The 16,318-nt window shown below is 32.3% G+C and overlaps 3 protein-coding genes across 4 annotated transcripts; 1 reads left to right on the forward strand and 2 right to left on the reverse strand.

Annotated features, from left to right (window-relative positions):
- Positions 1–318: 318 nt before the first annotated feature.
- LOC122394759 (E3 ubiquitin-protein ligase COP1-like) lies at positions 319–9,586 on the reverse strand. 2 transcript variants are annotated; one of them, XM_043391873.1, is made up of 8 exons: positions 9,368–9,586; positions 8,899–9,014; positions 3,308–3,471; positions 3,029–3,203; positions 2,266–2,590; positions 1,857–2,125; positions 1,582–1,760; positions 319–1,030 (listed from the first exon to the last, which is right to left on the reverse strand). In XM_043391873.1, the coding sequence occupies exons 1-8, from the start codon at positions 9,449–9,451 to the stop codon at positions 801–803; spliced, it is 1,542 nt and encodes a 513-aa protein (XP_043247808.1). In that variant the 5' UTR covers positions 9,452–9,586; the 3' UTR covers positions 319–800. The 2 variants fall into 2 exon arrangements, with proteins under 2 accessions (XP_043247808.1, XP_043247807.1); XM_043391872.1 differs by lacking the exons at positions 319–1,030; positions 1,582–1,760; positions 1,857–2,125; ... (1 more) ...; positions 3,029–3,203; positions 3,308–3,471 and adding an exon at positions 4,949–8,345 and having other exon boundaries at positions 9,368–9,387.
- Positions 9,587–10,202: 616 nt separating this feature from the next.
- LOC122394762 (pre-mRNA-splicing factor Slu7) lies at positions 10,203–12,837 on the reverse strand. Its single transcript, XM_043391876.1, has 5 exons — positions 12,284–12,837; positions 11,912–12,183; positions 11,475–11,798; positions 11,042–11,339; positions 10,203–10,964 (listed from the first exon to the last, which is right to left on the reverse strand). The coding sequence occupies exons 1-5, from the start codon at positions 12,509–12,511 to the stop codon at positions 10,362–10,364; spliced, it is 1,725 nt and encodes a 574-aa protein (XP_043247811.1). The 5' UTR covers positions 12,512–12,837; the 3' UTR covers positions 10,203–10,361.
- A 778-nt stretch (positions 12,838–13,615) lies between these two features.
- LOC122394772 (F-box/LRR-repeat protein 7) lies at positions 13,616–16,239 on the forward strand. Its single transcript, XM_043391894.1, has 2 exons — positions 13,616–13,863; positions 14,692–16,239. The coding sequence occupies exon 2, from the start codon at positions 14,705–14,707 to the stop codon at positions 16,019–16,021; it is 1,317 nt and encodes a 438-aa protein (XP_043247829.1). The 5' UTR covers positions 13,616–13,863; positions 14,692–14,704; the 3' UTR covers positions 16,022–16,239.
- Positions 16,240–16,318: the final 79 nt, after the last annotated feature.

Raw genomic sequence — 16,318 nt, forward strand, 5'->3', positions numbered from 1 at the left:
AAATAAACATAAATTTCACATGTACATAGAATTAGAGACACGTTTTTTCATACAATAAATCATGTATTTTATTATATTAAGTTCGAATAATTGTTAGCACTTTTACAAGTCGTATGTAATGTTTACACAAGGTTGATCTAAACTGTCGGATGTATTTCAGATACGACATAAATAAAGCGTAAATTGCCCAAATATCAATATACCTCCCGTGGATAAAAACCATCTATTAACCCATTTCTTATATAAATTTAGTATATATTTTATATTCTTTTCTGTACGATATTGTACAAATTTGTTCCCGTTCTATGCCTCTTTCCATTTATATAATATGGTTATCGATAGTCATTGATTATCGTTAACCGAATTTAGCTTTTTACATAATATGAACAAAATTAACTGTACAAGAAAAATTAAGAAATCATTACATTTATATTAAATGCTGTCGTACTGTAAGGTAATATTATTCTGTACAAAAACGTGTAAGCGATTATAGATTTGATAAGTTGTGTCAGTATCGGTTCAATTTAGGTACATTCCCGTTGATTTGATTCGTTGTTTTTTTCTTTTTTGTGTTCGATTGTAGTGCATTTACACATACATGAATGACGTCGGAATGTTAGAAGGGAGGTGGGCACCAAGTATATAAAATGTATACGTGTTTTTTATACATATGCATATAAAAAGAACCAGACAAAAATATATATACATATGTACACGTGTGCGTACACACATATATACATACGTATATATAAAAATAGACCATACAACTTGCACCGTACAACTTAAAATAATTGTAAATTTTAACACAATGTTTGTAAAAATTGAATAAGCGTACGAGTTGGACGACCCGACATTCCAGCTGGTATGTATGATAGTAACTCATCAGGTCCAGGGCCCATTACTCCTGCCGTATCTAAATGCAACCACGGCGTATTGTTTGGAACAAATTCACGCAAGAAAGCGGCTGCCGTGCACGCGCCGGCATATTTGGCTTTCGAAACGTTATTTATATCAGCTGACTTAATTTTCTCTGCAAGCAAAACCGTGTCATTTTATGTATTATTTTTGTCTGGAATGTTATTGAGCAGTGGCACGTTATGCAATCTTCGAAACATGTTCTAAGGTTTTGATCGAAGGAGGTCTTCGAAATAAATGTTTCATAAAACCTATTATAAATAACAAATACTTAAATCATTAAATTAGCAATTTAATAAATACTTTTTATTAAATTTTTAATTCACCTTTAATGTAGAAAGCAATTCAAGGAAAACAGCATCAATTTTTCTATCAAATTTATCTACATACAATTTTTTAGTTTAAAAATGTTTAAGCTAAGTACAGAGTAAAAATAATTATTAAATTAGGCGCACGTGCGTATATTATTTCTGAATTATTTGAGATTAGATAATTTCTCTTGTATTATGTAATTTATTTCTTTTGTTGTTTCAATAAAATGTGATTGAATTTAAAAATACTCTTCCTTATTTTTTTCTTTAGACGAGTTCCCCTAATCTTATTTGGTCTTTGGCTCCGTAAAAGTATAACGCGCCACTAGTGAAGAGTACTATATTATCATCTTACTTGTCATTTCATCAGTAAAATGTTGCCAAAGTGGAAGTCTCCATACTCTATCACCGCTAAGAGTTCCAGCATTTTTCAACTTTTCAAAAAGAGCACCATCGTTTGAAAAGACTCCAGTTGCTGCTCCTCCTAAACTGATCCTCATTGCACCAGTTAGCGTTGCAATATCCAAGATAAATCTACACACATGCATACATATATGTATATATGTATATCAATCATCAAATATTTGATATATACACTATTAGAAATTTTTAAATCTACTTAACGACTACCTTGGATTAAATTCCTGAGCGTAGCAAAGCGCATCAGCAAGAATTAGTCTACCCTCCGCATCTGTATTATCTACAATGATACTTTTTCCATTCATTGCAATTACAAGGTCCCCTGGTTTAGTTGCAGTGCCTGAAGGTAGATTTTCAGTGAGCGGTATTAAACCAACAATGTTTACTTTCAGTTTAAGTTCAGCAGCTGCTCGAATGGAAGCTGCTACGCATGCTGCGCCGCTCATATCTGCACGCATTTCGTCCATGTCGGATGGAGGCTAAAATTATCATCCGTATGATCGTCTAATTTCTAAATTTCCTTATAGATTGTATCAACTAGCAAGTTCGTTCGCGTATGCAGTATGCACGCTGTTTCAAAAACATGACGAACTTGTTATTCAACCTTATACGATTTTACCTTGAGACTGATACCACCAGCGTCAAATGTAACACCCTTTCCAACGAAAACTATTGGTTGAGAATCATCGTTAGCACCTTTATACTGAATTTCAACGAACTTTGGCGGTTCGCAACTACCATTAGATACACTGAGGAAAGAACCCATCTTTTTCTTTTCCGCCCATTCTTTATCGTGGACCTGAACACTAATTCCTAATTTAGTGAGAACCGAAGACACTTGCTGAGAAAATATTGTGGGCGTCATCAGATTGGCTGGAGTATCTGCAAGCTGGCGTGCCCAGTTTTGCGCTTGAGCTTTGATATTTCCGACTCGCCATTGTTCACTTGGAATAATAAATAATATGTAATATAACCATTATACACGACGGTGTATATATATATAAATATACATTTGTAAGAATAGAGGGATTTTTGTATCTTTGTCTTTTCCCCGAATTTTAGATATTTTTGTCTATCTGTATGTTTGTTTCGTTTCTACATAAAAATAGCCCAACGTACTTTGGCAAGATTTTGTACACGCATTGATATTTGTACAACTTGAAAACTAAACTACTTTACATTGGGTTCTTATTTTATCTTTGCGACTTGCTTTAGGATGAGCTGCTGCATGGATTTATCTATTTGTATTCTAGGAAAAAAAGATGCATAACATCGTCTACAAGGAAGCATTATAGTAAACTTTAAAATCAATTAATTTTCTAAACTGAAACTACGTACAAAAGCTAGTAATGAAATAAATAAAAGAGGAAAATGATACTCACTCTTCTTCTTGACCGTACAGTGAAACTTTTGGAAAAGCCTTTTGTTTTTCCTTATTTTTCAGACCTTGATAGAACCATGTTGATAATGCAGCTCCTTCGGCAGCAGCTTCCGCATCTCCTAATGTCTCCAGATTTATATCTTTTATATCCACATCGTCCAATGCACGACAACCAGCTAATTTAACATACAATAATCATTAAACCGTAATATACAGACATTGATAATTCGAATTATTAAAACATTAAGGAAATATATATACAAAAAGAGGAAATATTTACCTGCTGCAGCTGTACGTACGCTTTCTTTTCCTTCGTGTACTTCTTCGAGTTGATTAATGCCTAGGTTTTTCTTTCCAAGACCAACAACTGCCACTCCCACATAATCCTTTTCATCCAACCCCCAAAATACTCTAGCATGACCTTTGGGAATTTTTGGACCTGCTCTGTAGCGGTACAAGTATTTATATGTTATTTAAAATTTATAAAATATTAAACACACACATTGTTATGGTAAGGGGTAATTCATACACGATTAAAAATTTTACCAAAGAACATACTGAGACACAAATTCACAAATTTATTTGTTACAATAATTCTAGGCATCGTTTATAGCATATGCTATAGCATTTGCAATTTTAAAATATAATCTAAAAATATACTATCCTTCGCATACATTCTAAACCATACTTCTTTAAAATTATTCTAATTTCTCAAATAATTATTTTAATTAATTGTTACAATTACTTTTCTCTACTCTATAGCAAAGACAATTGATTTATACTACCAATACATCGAAGATAGGCGTCACAATTATTTTCAATCTACTTATTATTAATAAAAATGTATAACGATATAGAATTACTTGTAAAATATAATATAGTACAATGTAAAATTATATTTGTATTACCAAAATTAGTTTCCTTGTTTATGTATACACAGATTTAAGTATGTAAATTTTTTATGGGGTTTTATTGTATTTGTAATAGTGTTTGTTTTAATATTATCGTGTAAATAGTAATGAAACTATTGAAAATTGACACATTGATATTCTTAAATATGAGCCGTGAATATTGTTTGCTTAAAATGTACTACTAATCGAAGGTAAGTAAAATAATACTTAAATAGAAAATAGTAAATGTAAATATTTTTCTTTTCTATAATGGTATTACTAGAAATTAATATTATTATTTCTTCATAAAGATATTATTAATTGAAATTGAAATATTTATCTATGTTACATGTAATATGTACTTTAATTCTGTAAATAAAAAGTACTTACAATTTACTATTTTTTATTGCAAATTCTATTTTTCCTTAACTCTGTGACTAATGTACAAAGACTGTTTCAACACTGATAGTAGGAACTTAATGCAATTCAAGCACATTCACTATTCCTTAGCTGAGATAATATTCTTGGCACAAATTCATTTGAATAGACAGCGATCCAGTAATGTTTATATCGGTATGTATACCTCTATTATTTTGAATTTAGTTTATTAGGCTATTTTGGCAAGACATTTATTACAAGGATCACATTATATGTATATATATATATATATATATATATATGTATAATTGAAGTTGTGTTTTCTAATCAGAATTTTCAGCGTGACTTAACAATTTTAAAGTATTCTCTTTTTTATCCGTATTATTACACGTCACAAAAATATTTTTTACATTTTGGATTATTTATAATAATAAAATTTTATGTTGCACTTGTAATTTACATATCAGATAGGATATACTAAAACAAATCATTCTATATAACAAAGTAATAAACAATATGTATGATGTAATTACGAGTAAATATTATGAACCACATAACGAAAATTATGACTAAAGACACAAATAATACGTAATTATTAAGATTACATAAGAGTGTGATAAAATTTATATATTAAGAATGTTTTGTTACAGGTGAATTGTGCTAAGAATTACTGTGCAAGTATAGAGAGTCCTTGAATTAAACAGAACGGTTGTGTCTTAATTTATGTCCTTGTACATATCTTATATGTGTGTATATATATATATATATTCATAGAATGAATATCTGAATACATGTATATGTATATTCATTTATTCAAAAATAATATTCCATACTTTTCGTCAAGTAATATGTATAAATCTGTTTAAAGTCTGATTTTACAAGATTCATACTCGACATTGTTTTCTATCTCAATTATTTTCCAAAGAATATATCTAAAAATGTATTTCATTTAGAAGATCAAAGGTAATTTTCACCTTATGAACATGAATATAAGTTGATATAAAAAATATGTACCTAACATATTTTTCAATGCTCTACCTATATTCCATGTTTCATAAAAATTAAAAACTATCGGTTAAATGATGATCTTACTAAACAAAAATTACTCTACACTGTCCACATTTTTCTTACCGATGGTACTATATTATTGTTAATCAGGGGCTGAGCAGCAGATAATTTGTTTTACAGAGAAAACTTTGGAACGAACTTTAACCGCATAAATCAAGGACTTACTATACATTCATTTTGTAATACGCTAAATATTATCAAATTAACAAGAAATTATAAAAGGCCACATTCCATATTATATATGTGATCAAGAAGAGACATGTGCCACTAATACAAAAGTATGAAATATTTATCATTAAAATTCAGTCTATTAAATTATATCTAAAATGAAAAATAGTTAATCGAAAACAGAATAAGTAACAATACCTATATCTTATTAAAATATACAATTACAAGAAAATATTTGTGCTATACAATACTCAGAGTATTACTTTCTCAAATAAGTCAATCTCTAATAATTTAGATTTCCATGTAACAAACACTTTTTTAATTTGGCTTACAACAAATTGCTATAACATTTAGAATAAACTTTTACTTCTCGTTGTTGTCTGCACCTAAGTATCAAATTAAATAACTTTCAAAATACACGTCGATGTATGCTAAGTATCATGTTAAAACGTGATTATCTTCAAACAAGTTCTAATATTTTAATAATTCCTTGGGAATTAGCAGCCACCACAACATTAGACATTTGTCTCCAACAAACTGCGGATACGAATTCATTCAGATCCTCTTCTCTTCGTTCTTGTATCTCTAATATGCTTCGAACACCATCAAATTTATAAGAGAATAATTGTTTCGATAGTCCTTTGTAATATACATAGAGTGCATTATTTTCCGATCCGCATGCCACGTAATCGCCATCGGTGGCGAGACCTACAAAGTTCTTCTCATTTACGTGTCCAACAAATGAGCGCAAACAATGCGGATTGTTAATGTTCCACATTTTTAACTGCGAATCGGTGCTTGCGGATACTATTTCCTCTTTGTTAATAAACTTAACATACGAAACAGCTTTACGGTGGCCTTTAAATATGCACAATGCTTCCTTCATATTACGTAGATCATAATAGTGGACGCAATGATCAGCTGATCCAAATGCCAAATGGCACGAACTACGCGGATTAAATTTTACGCAACATACATTAGCTTTCGCTTCTAATGAAGCAACGGAATGATCATTGTTCAGGGACCATAATTTGACTCGAGCATCGTCCGAACCTGATGCTATAAGCCTAGTGTCTACATCGTTGAAGTCGACGGACCAGCATCTCTTTTCATGTTCTTGAAACGCTTTTGTTCTTTGACCAGTTGCAGCGTCCCACACTGTCACAGTCCCTTCGTAATCGGACGACGCTAACATTCCTTTGTGAAAGGAATTCCATGATACACACGATATTTTAGAGCTGGATAACATTTCTACACAGGGATAGTGAATGTCCACCGTATCCCTTATTACGGCACAATAGTCGAATACTTTGATACGCTTTGTAACCCCAGCTATTGCAAAGAATTCATTATCCTTATCAAATTCTATGCTCGAGACAATAGTGGAATTATTAAAAATATCCGACGAATAGTTTAAAGTTGCCAATGGACGTAACGAATTGTATTTTGAAAATTTCACAAGATTTTCTCTAAAAACATCAAGCCCTGAGCTCGTGCCGTGCCATGTGTCGCTCTGACCTTGAGGCTTGTGTCCAAGAAGTAATTCTTTAGCACGGAAATCGAAATAACATTGCACAAAATCGTCAAAGTGAGCATGCATTCTCTTCCTACGTACAGCCAAGGTCGATCCAGCCGTGTATACAATTTGTTTTTGGCTCCCCGAAGGATTACCAAACGTATCGTTTCCAGATGTTGCAACAGTTTTCTCATTTGGTTTCACCATATTTGAATCTATTATGTCTATAAGGCCTATCATCTCTCTTCTAATAGCCCACACTTGCGCAGTATCATTTTCGCTTGATTTCTTCAAATCTTCTATTCTAGGACATTTGCTCTGAACGTCCCTTAATATATTTTCAACCTCTTCCATATCCTTTTTAATTAATGCTATCTCCTTTTGTAACTGCTTCTTTTGTTCTTCTTTCTGTTGCAATAAATGCGTTAAAAATTCGTGCAGCAATTTGTTTTGTGCCGCACATGTTTCCGCCTCGAGCAAATGTTTTCTTTGGGTTAATACCTCTAACATTACATTTACGTCCGGCAAAGTGAGATTAGCACTTTCTGCGGCTACGATATCTCTTAATCCATCGTACGGCGGTAGAGATATATCTGTGCCTATAACTCTATGTCTACCATCGACCGTGTACGAGGACCCTAATTCAGCGAGACCTTTAATTCTAGTTTTGTATTTTGAAATTAGTTCGTGCAACAAAAAGTTTGGGAATATATCCTGTTGCGTTAACGTGTAGCTACATTTTGGACAACGCCCGTTAGCTTCCAAAGATTTTACAATACAACGATAACAGAACGTGTGACCGCAACGCGTGATATGGGCTTCGTCGATTACCTCAAAACAAATAGGACAGAGATAATCATTATTTTTATCTTCGAGTGTACTGCTAATCCTATGGAGAACATTTGTCGATTGGTGTTGTTTACTTATTCGACTACTACATTCACCCACTCCCCCACTACTTCCAGCAGCGCTATCATTTCCCAAGTTACTATCACCGATAGCTGACATTATTATTCCTAATTAAAATTATTCTATGCTATATTTTATATGGTATTGCTTAAAGTATGTTTGTCAATTTTAACGTTCTTTTTAAATTTCATGTTGATCGAAGTCTCTTTTAAGCGTGTTAATAATAACTTTGATTTTGTTAATAATCAGTTTAAATGAAATTGTTACTTTCCGAATAATGCGTTTTTAAACTGATTCTATATAACAAAATATCTCTGGTAACTCCTTCTGTGCAGCGAGCTTTTTGCTTCATATCATGCGTACAATACCGTCTCTCAGTCTAGTCTCTCCTGAAACAATGAAAATAATGCCAGTGAGCTTGCGGGACATAAATTTCACTCAAATTCAAGAGTTTTGTTAACAGAAAATACTTTACGGAAAAGTTCTTTTAAAACAACAAAGAAAAAGCAAATCTGAATATTATGTAAAGCTCAGGCAGCATTATGACAATTGTTTCAGGCTGGAACTATCAATAAAACATTTAAATATTAATGTTAGTCCACATAATTTTTAAAATCAAAGTATAAAAATAATATATAAAATTGTATCGTGTGTTACAATTTATGTTTATCGTGAGTTTCGTGCCGTACGTTACGTAAAACGTTTATCTTCGACTAATGAAGTAATTTATGCGACACAAGGAAAACACAGTCTAACATTTAGCATACGATACTTGTACCTGAATATGAATATGCGTCTACAACCTGGTTTCACATATTGTGCAAAAAAAAGTGTGTTTCATAAAAAAGAATATTAACACAGATTTTACACAAATACGTGACACAAAAGACGCAATTACAGTATGAAATATGTTATAGGTTACGAAAATAATTATAAACTTACAATAAAATACTTTTTTGTAGTTTTCCTTTAACTAGTTCATCGTATTTCGCCGCCGTGGGTGTCAATAAAACCTTGCTATCATCTTCTGTTTCATACACACCGAGCACCAATCCTTTCTGTTGAAAATTGAAATATTATAAATAAATGTCGATCGTAGAAATCTTTCAAGTATGTTATAATATACAATGGAATTTTAGCGTTGCAAAACAAAACGCATCTTTCAATTTAAAAATATGTTACCGTGAAAAGAAAAGAAACGAAACGAAACAGAATAATTAATACACATTGCGAAAATTATTCGAAATTTGCACGTCTCGATAAAGCGTTTCCCTCCCCCTTTCCCTTCTGAACGTTTTCGAAGACCAAGAAAATTCTTCGTTTCAATAGTTGCATAAAATGGAAATATACCGTTTCTTTAATCAAATAACAGCGACGAATACTTTCTAAGACATGAATGAACTATAATTACCTTCATGGTCGAGATGCAGGATAAGAAACGTAATTGCGAATTTCCGTATTGCAGACTCTTACCCCTGATAAGAGACAATGCCATAATTTGTTCAAGAGAGCATTTAGGTTGATATATATATACGTATATCTATATAGATACGTACAAATGTGTACGCGTGTATGTACATATACGTGCGCGTGTAAGATTTTCCCCCAAAAGATACGATATCTAGCAACTTGGTCACCAAAGTGTAGATCAGCAACTCTAGTACAACGCAATTTATTTATTTTTGTATTGCCATCTGGCGGGGATTTCCAAGAATTACAAACAGATAATTTTAACGAGCTTACCGATAAAATCAGCATAACAAACACGTCCAATCGTAAAAACTCTGACGTTTCATTAATTTTGTTTTGGTCGAACTATCAATTCTTTTTTATATCCTTATGGAAACTACAATGTACGAATAAGTTTTAAAAAAAGTATCAAAAGATATTAAATAATTAAACTACGATCATCGGTGTTCATAAGGTGGCATTCGATGTAATACTCGCCGATGATCACGATGCATCTAAAAAACAAATTTAAATAAGTCTATAACGTACATTAATTTGTTCCTATTTGACGATCATACAAATAAAATAACAATCTTTGAGGTAGTGAAAAACATTTTTTACAATTTTTTTATCCATAGTTTTGGTTAATAAAAGAATAAGATAAAATTTTAAAAATTCAATTATTACGTAATACGAGAAATGTTTAAGCGTATCTCATTAAAATTACAGTTGAATTAATATTTGTAAAAATTATGTGTATAGACCCTTAAAAAATTTTATTCACTACTAACGGCCCTTTTCCATTTTACAATATTATTTGTCTTGTACTATACATATAATTTTTTACACAAGTTTAAATTTTTATTTATCTTTAAATACGTTTTACTTAAATGTTATATGTACAATTATAATGTTAAATAATCATTTAAAATTTGTCTTAAATAACAACTTAACAATTATTTATTAAGAAACTCCGCCATAGGATCGTCTTCGCGTTGCCGTTTCATTTGGAATGCTTCAATTTCTTCCAACGACATTTCTTTCACTTCGTACATACTGTTGTAAGGACGTTTCCTTTCGTCCATCTGCAATAATCTTTCTGCTATCTTCTGAGTTTCTAATTCTTTTCGCAATGCTCGTTGCAATTCATCCTCATTTTCTATTTTATGTTTCCTTTCCTTAATCTTTCGCTTCTCCTTCTGTTTCCGTCTTTTATCTTTTTTCTTAGAAGATTTCGATACTTTCATTATCTTTGGTTTCATTTCCTCTTCGTCGGACGAGCTATCGCTGCTCGGTGATTTTTCATTAGACGAATTTAATTTTTCATCGTCGAAACTTTGTTCTTCGTTCGTTATATTTTTACTTTCTGCGATCGTGGCTTCGGATGCTCTTTTACCTGCTTCACCGGTACAATACGAATTTTTAATAAACGAATGACAACATTTATAGCCCCATTTACCAGCTTGCCAATAAGATCCCCACACGGATGTATGGTTATTTGGAAATACATCTTCTTCGTATTTTGATCGAATCACTTGTCTATCCTGCCCTTTGATAATCTGTAAATCAATGTAACTTATAAAATTCATAGAATGTAACATATGTTAACGTTGTATAAATTTTAAAGCAGACATACTTTTCCATATCTAGAATATTCTACGTATTGTTCTGTCTGTGCCAGTAAAAGGGCAGATGGTAGAGCATCAAGATGCTCTTCACCACCGTATCTATTAATTATACTTCCGCGAGCTTTGTCCTTCAATTCATCACGCTTCTTATCGTATTCCTGTTTGAGCAATTCTAATTTTGTGGGTTCAGCAAGTAAATGAACGTCAACGCCCCTTTCGTGTGCTTCCCATGCAAATAATTGAGCATTTGCATGCTGTTGCGTATCTCCCGAAAAACGTGCAAAATTTTCACCTTTGTAGTCCACTCTGTAATTAAAAGAGGAAGGTTAAACTTCATGTCTTAATCTTTGAGTTCAATGTTTCGGCCAATGGTTTAAATTATCAAATATACCTACTTAAATCATACTTTTATACAAATATACATATTACAATAATACATACTCTCTCTCTGTACCGATATAAGGATTATCGCGCATGGATCTCGTCTTAGGATCGTAATATGCGGAATTTGGATCCAAATTTCTAAGATATTTAGCCGTATCTTCTCTAATTCGTAAATTTCTAACAGTGATACGCTGTTTAGAATCTACTTTCGTTCCAGGCATATCAACTTCGTCGACATATTTATCTTCGTCTTTATCCGAATCTTGCTCGTCATTTTCCTCGGCATTTAATTTTTCTGCACGCATATGTCTTTTTGCTTCCTCGATCTTTTGATATTCTTCGACGATAGCTTTGTGTTCAGAAGGATCGTAACCAGCCCACCTATGTTAAACATACATATTTATAATATATGTACAATATTTGCTATATGTTATCATTTATTGAAACAACAAGCAAAAATCCAATAATCGATTAAACAATAATATTTACATTACCTATCTCTTTTACCATCATAATCCATAGATAATTCAGGTTGGGTAAATTCGTCGGGTGCAATATCTGCATTTGTATATTTTGCTCCTATTTTACGTGGACGTTCCATGCATTCCTTTCTTTTGTGAGTCATAGCACCACAATTCTCACATGCACCTTTGCGATACTTTGTTACTACTTTAGATGCATCAACACCACGATTATACCACTCGTCTATTCCACTAAATTGCTTTTGCTTTTCAGGTTGTGGTCTTTGATGTTTTAAAGTAGGTCCCTTTAAAAGTTTTTACATAGTTAACGGACTATTTTCACGACGTTAATATTAGCAGCATAGCTTTGAAACATATGAATTTATGAACGAAACTGTTATATACCTGAGACCCAAAATACCATGGTGTAGCACTGATATATTGTGGAATATGTGGATTAATATCTTTGCCTTCTTCGTCTACTGCGGCCGGTGCTGTACCAGCTTTTCTCGCTTCTTCCAATTCTTTTGCTTTTCGCCAGTCTTCTCTACTTTTCTTTCTAGGTTCATCTTCAAAACTACTTGTATTTTTTATGATTTTCGATACAGGTACATTGGCTAAAGTGTTAGCCATTTTAACCAAACAATAATTCAATTATAACACAGTTTTTTAAGCTTAACTTCTGATGAATCTTTCTGTTTGACGTTTCATATTATGAAACTTGTTACACAAAAATCCATTGATTGTTTGCATTTGACAGTACCAAATTGACGCAGGTTAAACGCAATTTACGCAATCCGTTTTCCTTGATTTTCTTTCGTTTCGAGCTTTAATCACCGCACATCTGAAACTGTAGATGGCGTTATTTAAATTTTGTAATAGGTTATCAATGATTTATGATCTAAACACCGTTGATTTCGTAATAAAAAAAACTACATTATGAATAAATATGGATAAAAAAAACGCTGATCATTACAATGTAGTGGTTTCACTTGTAAGATCTCATATAATTCCAACCCCACTTGTATTTCTGATTATTAATTTTGCAAACGCAAAGATTGCAAAGATTAATATTAATCTGTAATTAATGTACCTGATCGACTTTAACTTTGAATACTTTATTTCCCTTTAGTATAATAAATATAAATACTGATGCAATTTTTAATAAAAAATATTTCTTTAATTTGAGTAGAATTACTATAGATATAAGAATACGTTACGATGAAAAGTTGCGCTTGCTGTTATCGTAAGAAAATAAAAATTGATAAAGATTATATACCCTATAATTTTAGGTAATGTTTAGAAGGAAACCAGCGAATACATTTGAATTTTACAAACTTGTAATTGTTATACGTTCATAGAAGGGAAACTAACACAGAAAACTGTTGTATTTTATTTATGAGTTTCCAAGTAATTACACGGTGCCCAGTAATTAGTGATATCGTTCGGTAGAAACTGAAAATGTGATAGCAACAAGTAGTTTCGACTCACGTTTTATAATGATTTTGATGAAAAAATAATTTTAACGAATAAAGCTTCGTACAACAGAATTTCATTCAACATTTTCAATTTATTTTTAACCAAGGAATCATTTTTACCGATTTACTTTACCCAACATATACACATACGAATTTTTAGAATCCGATTTAAAAATCGAAAATTATTAACTTCATTGATGAAAATCACCTTAAGCGGACCACGTTAAAAAAGTGGGGATTTATCGACAGTATTGGGGCCTTATAAATATCATGTATCAAATTCAATACATTCGCTTCGATTATTCATCCGGAATGTATAATTAATTTATTCTAAAGAATGTATAATAGTTAATACATTTAAAAACAGTAATATGTTCTAGTTTCATTGCGAGAAACAGCTGCTTCAAGAATTGGAATGTAAGATCAAAATGGAGGCAGTGCTAGATAGATCGATACTGTTTCGTAATGTCACGTATTGTTGCTGATTCTTTTGCTTGTCGCATATTAGTAAGTAAATGTTTATAAAAATTTGTTCCACACGAAGCATTGTGTCATTTGTTCAATTTATTAAGAAAATCAATTAATTAATTGTTAATACGCCCGCGAAATTTAAGCCCTAATGCAAAAGCTGTTTTTTAAAATTATTTTTGTTCTTTATATACTTTGTTTCTGCAACTTTGGCACAAAAATGTAAATATCACTTAACAATATGAATGCAACCAACAAATAAATTGTGAGAAATTATCAAGATTGTAAAATATTCCAATTAAATTATAAGACAACATTTTAGTGAATTATACATACTTTTAGAAACATATTCCCATTTAAAGTATAAGTATATATTTTGCTTGCCATATTCGAAACAATTATTTTAACATATATATATTCCAAACAACCATAATTTATTTATTTGATAAATATTTTAACCTTTAATTTAGACCCTCTACTATACTAAAATATTAATTATAAATACCTAAAAATGTAAGAAAAATAAAAGTGAAACGATTTGTAAATGTTTAACAAAATAATCGACAAGCAATTAAATAAGTATGAATATTGAATGTACTTACAGAAGATAGTAAACCAATAAAGATTAGTCAAATAGATAAAATGCAAAATAAATTAAATTCTGGAAAAAAACACAAATAAAATTATGAAACTCGATATTTGTTGCAATATTGCAACATATTGCGTGCAATGTGGATAAAAACAAATAGATATAGTATTATATAAAATGATATAAAAAATTAAGGGTTGTAACATTTATTAAATATGGATTTAATGTTTAATGGACCATATATGCTATAATATGTATTTTTATATTTGATAATTCAGAATAGAGCATGGAATGGATGGATCATGTCCGCTACTCCTACCATCCTTTGGGGAAAAAGGCAACTCTGAAAGGGAGACTGTATATTCGTCGCAAAAAGTGGGTCTATATAGACCAACTTCGGATGCAATTGATTTAGGATATCATACTTTAGACAACAATGCCTGCCGCTCCACATCATCGACGGTTGCAATATCAATTCCGATCAGACAGCAAACTTTGCTCCAACAAAAGTGTGTCTATGTTACGGATTTTTGCCAGCTGGACGATACCTTATTATTGAAGATATTCAGTTGGCTGGGTACCAGAGATCTCTGTGCAATTGCTCAAACTTGTAGACGTCTATGGGAGATAGCGTGGCATCCGTCCCTTTGGAAAGAAGTAGTAGTACGCTATCCCCAAAATGCAACCATTGCATTGAATGCATTGACCAGACAAGGATGTCATACTTGCATTCGTCGTCTTGTACTCGAAGGTGCTGTTGGTCTAGCTGGGATTTTCGCCCAGTTACCGTTTTTAAGTTTAACTTCCTTAGTTTTACGACATTCGCGACGGGTCACAGACACAAATGTTGCTGCTATTTTAGACAACTGTATACATTTGAAGGAATTGGACTTGACGGGATGCATTGGCGTGACAAGAGCATGTAGCCGAATAACAACGTTGCAGTTGCAATCGTTGGATCTGAGCGATTGCCACGGTTTAGAAGATTCTGGCTTGGTGCTGACACTTTCTCGCATGCCGCATCTTGCTTGTTTGTATTTACGACGTTGTGTGCGTATAACCGATGCCAGTCTCGTAGCTATTGCTTCTTATTGCGGCAGCCTAAGACAATTGTCCGTCTCGGATTGTATAAAGATCACGGATTTTGGAGTACGCGAATTAGCGGCACGACTTGGCCCCTCGTTGCGTTACTTCTCGGTGGGAAAATGTGATCGTGTATCGGATGCTGGTCTGTTCGTTGTTGCTAGGCATTGTTACAAATTGAGGTACTTGAATGCTCGTGGCTGTGAAGCACTTAGCGACAGTGCTACGTTAGCTTTGGCGCGTGGTTGTCCACGGTTGAGGGCTCTTGATATAGGAAAGTGTGATATCGGTGATGCAACTCTCGAAGCTCTATCCACCGGATGTCCAAATTTAAAAAAATTATCATTGTGTGGTTGCGAGCGCGTCACGGATGCTGGATTGGAAGCATTAGCGTATTACGTACGAGGATTGAGGCAACTCAATATCGGTGAATGTCCTAGGGTCACATGGGTTGGATATCGAGCAGTGAAACGTTACTGCCGCAGATGCATCATAGAACACACTAATCCTGGCTTTTCAAGCTGAGTCTTCTAAATCATTTTTCGCTTACTATATTTACAATCTATTTATTAACAACTCTTGGTTCGTCACTCATCTAGATGCTAATTTGTAAAAAGACAACTACCCAGCAATTGTGAAAATATAGATACATACATACATATCATATACTATGAGTCATATAGACGTATATGTATATGTGTATACATATATATACATAATATATGTTTTATAATTTCCAAATATCACCCCTTGCTATTTATTGATTTTATAAATTAATATGTGAAAGTAATTTTTTGAATTTCATGTAATTTGTATATTTAT

Source organism: Colletes gigas, unplaced genomic scaffold (genome assembly GCF_013123115.1).
Source record: "Colletes gigas isolate AHSC1104 unplaced genomic scaffold, ASM1312311v1 Colletes_gigas_Sc00004, whole genome shotgun sequence".
Classification (NCBI taxonomy): domain Eukaryota; kingdom Metazoa; phylum Arthropoda; class Insecta; order Hymenoptera; family Colletidae; genus Colletes; species Colletes gigas.

Coding starts and splice junctions, on each gene's coding strand:
- LOC122394762 (XM_043391876.1), bottom strand. CDS start 12,511: ATGGCTAACACTTTAGCCAATGTACCTGTATCGAAAATCATAAAAAAT. Junction 12,184..12,283: donor CATGGTATTTTGGGTCTCAG/GTATATAACAGT, acceptor AAACTTTTAAAG/GGACCTACTTTAAAACATCA. Junction 11,340..11,474: donor TATATCGGTACAGAGAGAGA/GTATGTATTATT, acceptor TTTTAATTACAG/AGTGGACTACAAAGGTGAAA.
- LOC122394772 (XM_043391894.1), top strand. CDS start 14,705: ATGGATGGATCATGTCCGCTACTCCTACCATCCTTTGGGGAAAAAGGC.
- LOC122394759 (XM_043391872.1), bottom strand. CDS start 8,055: ATGTCAGCTATCGGTGATAGTAACTTGGGAAATGATAGCGCTGCTGGA.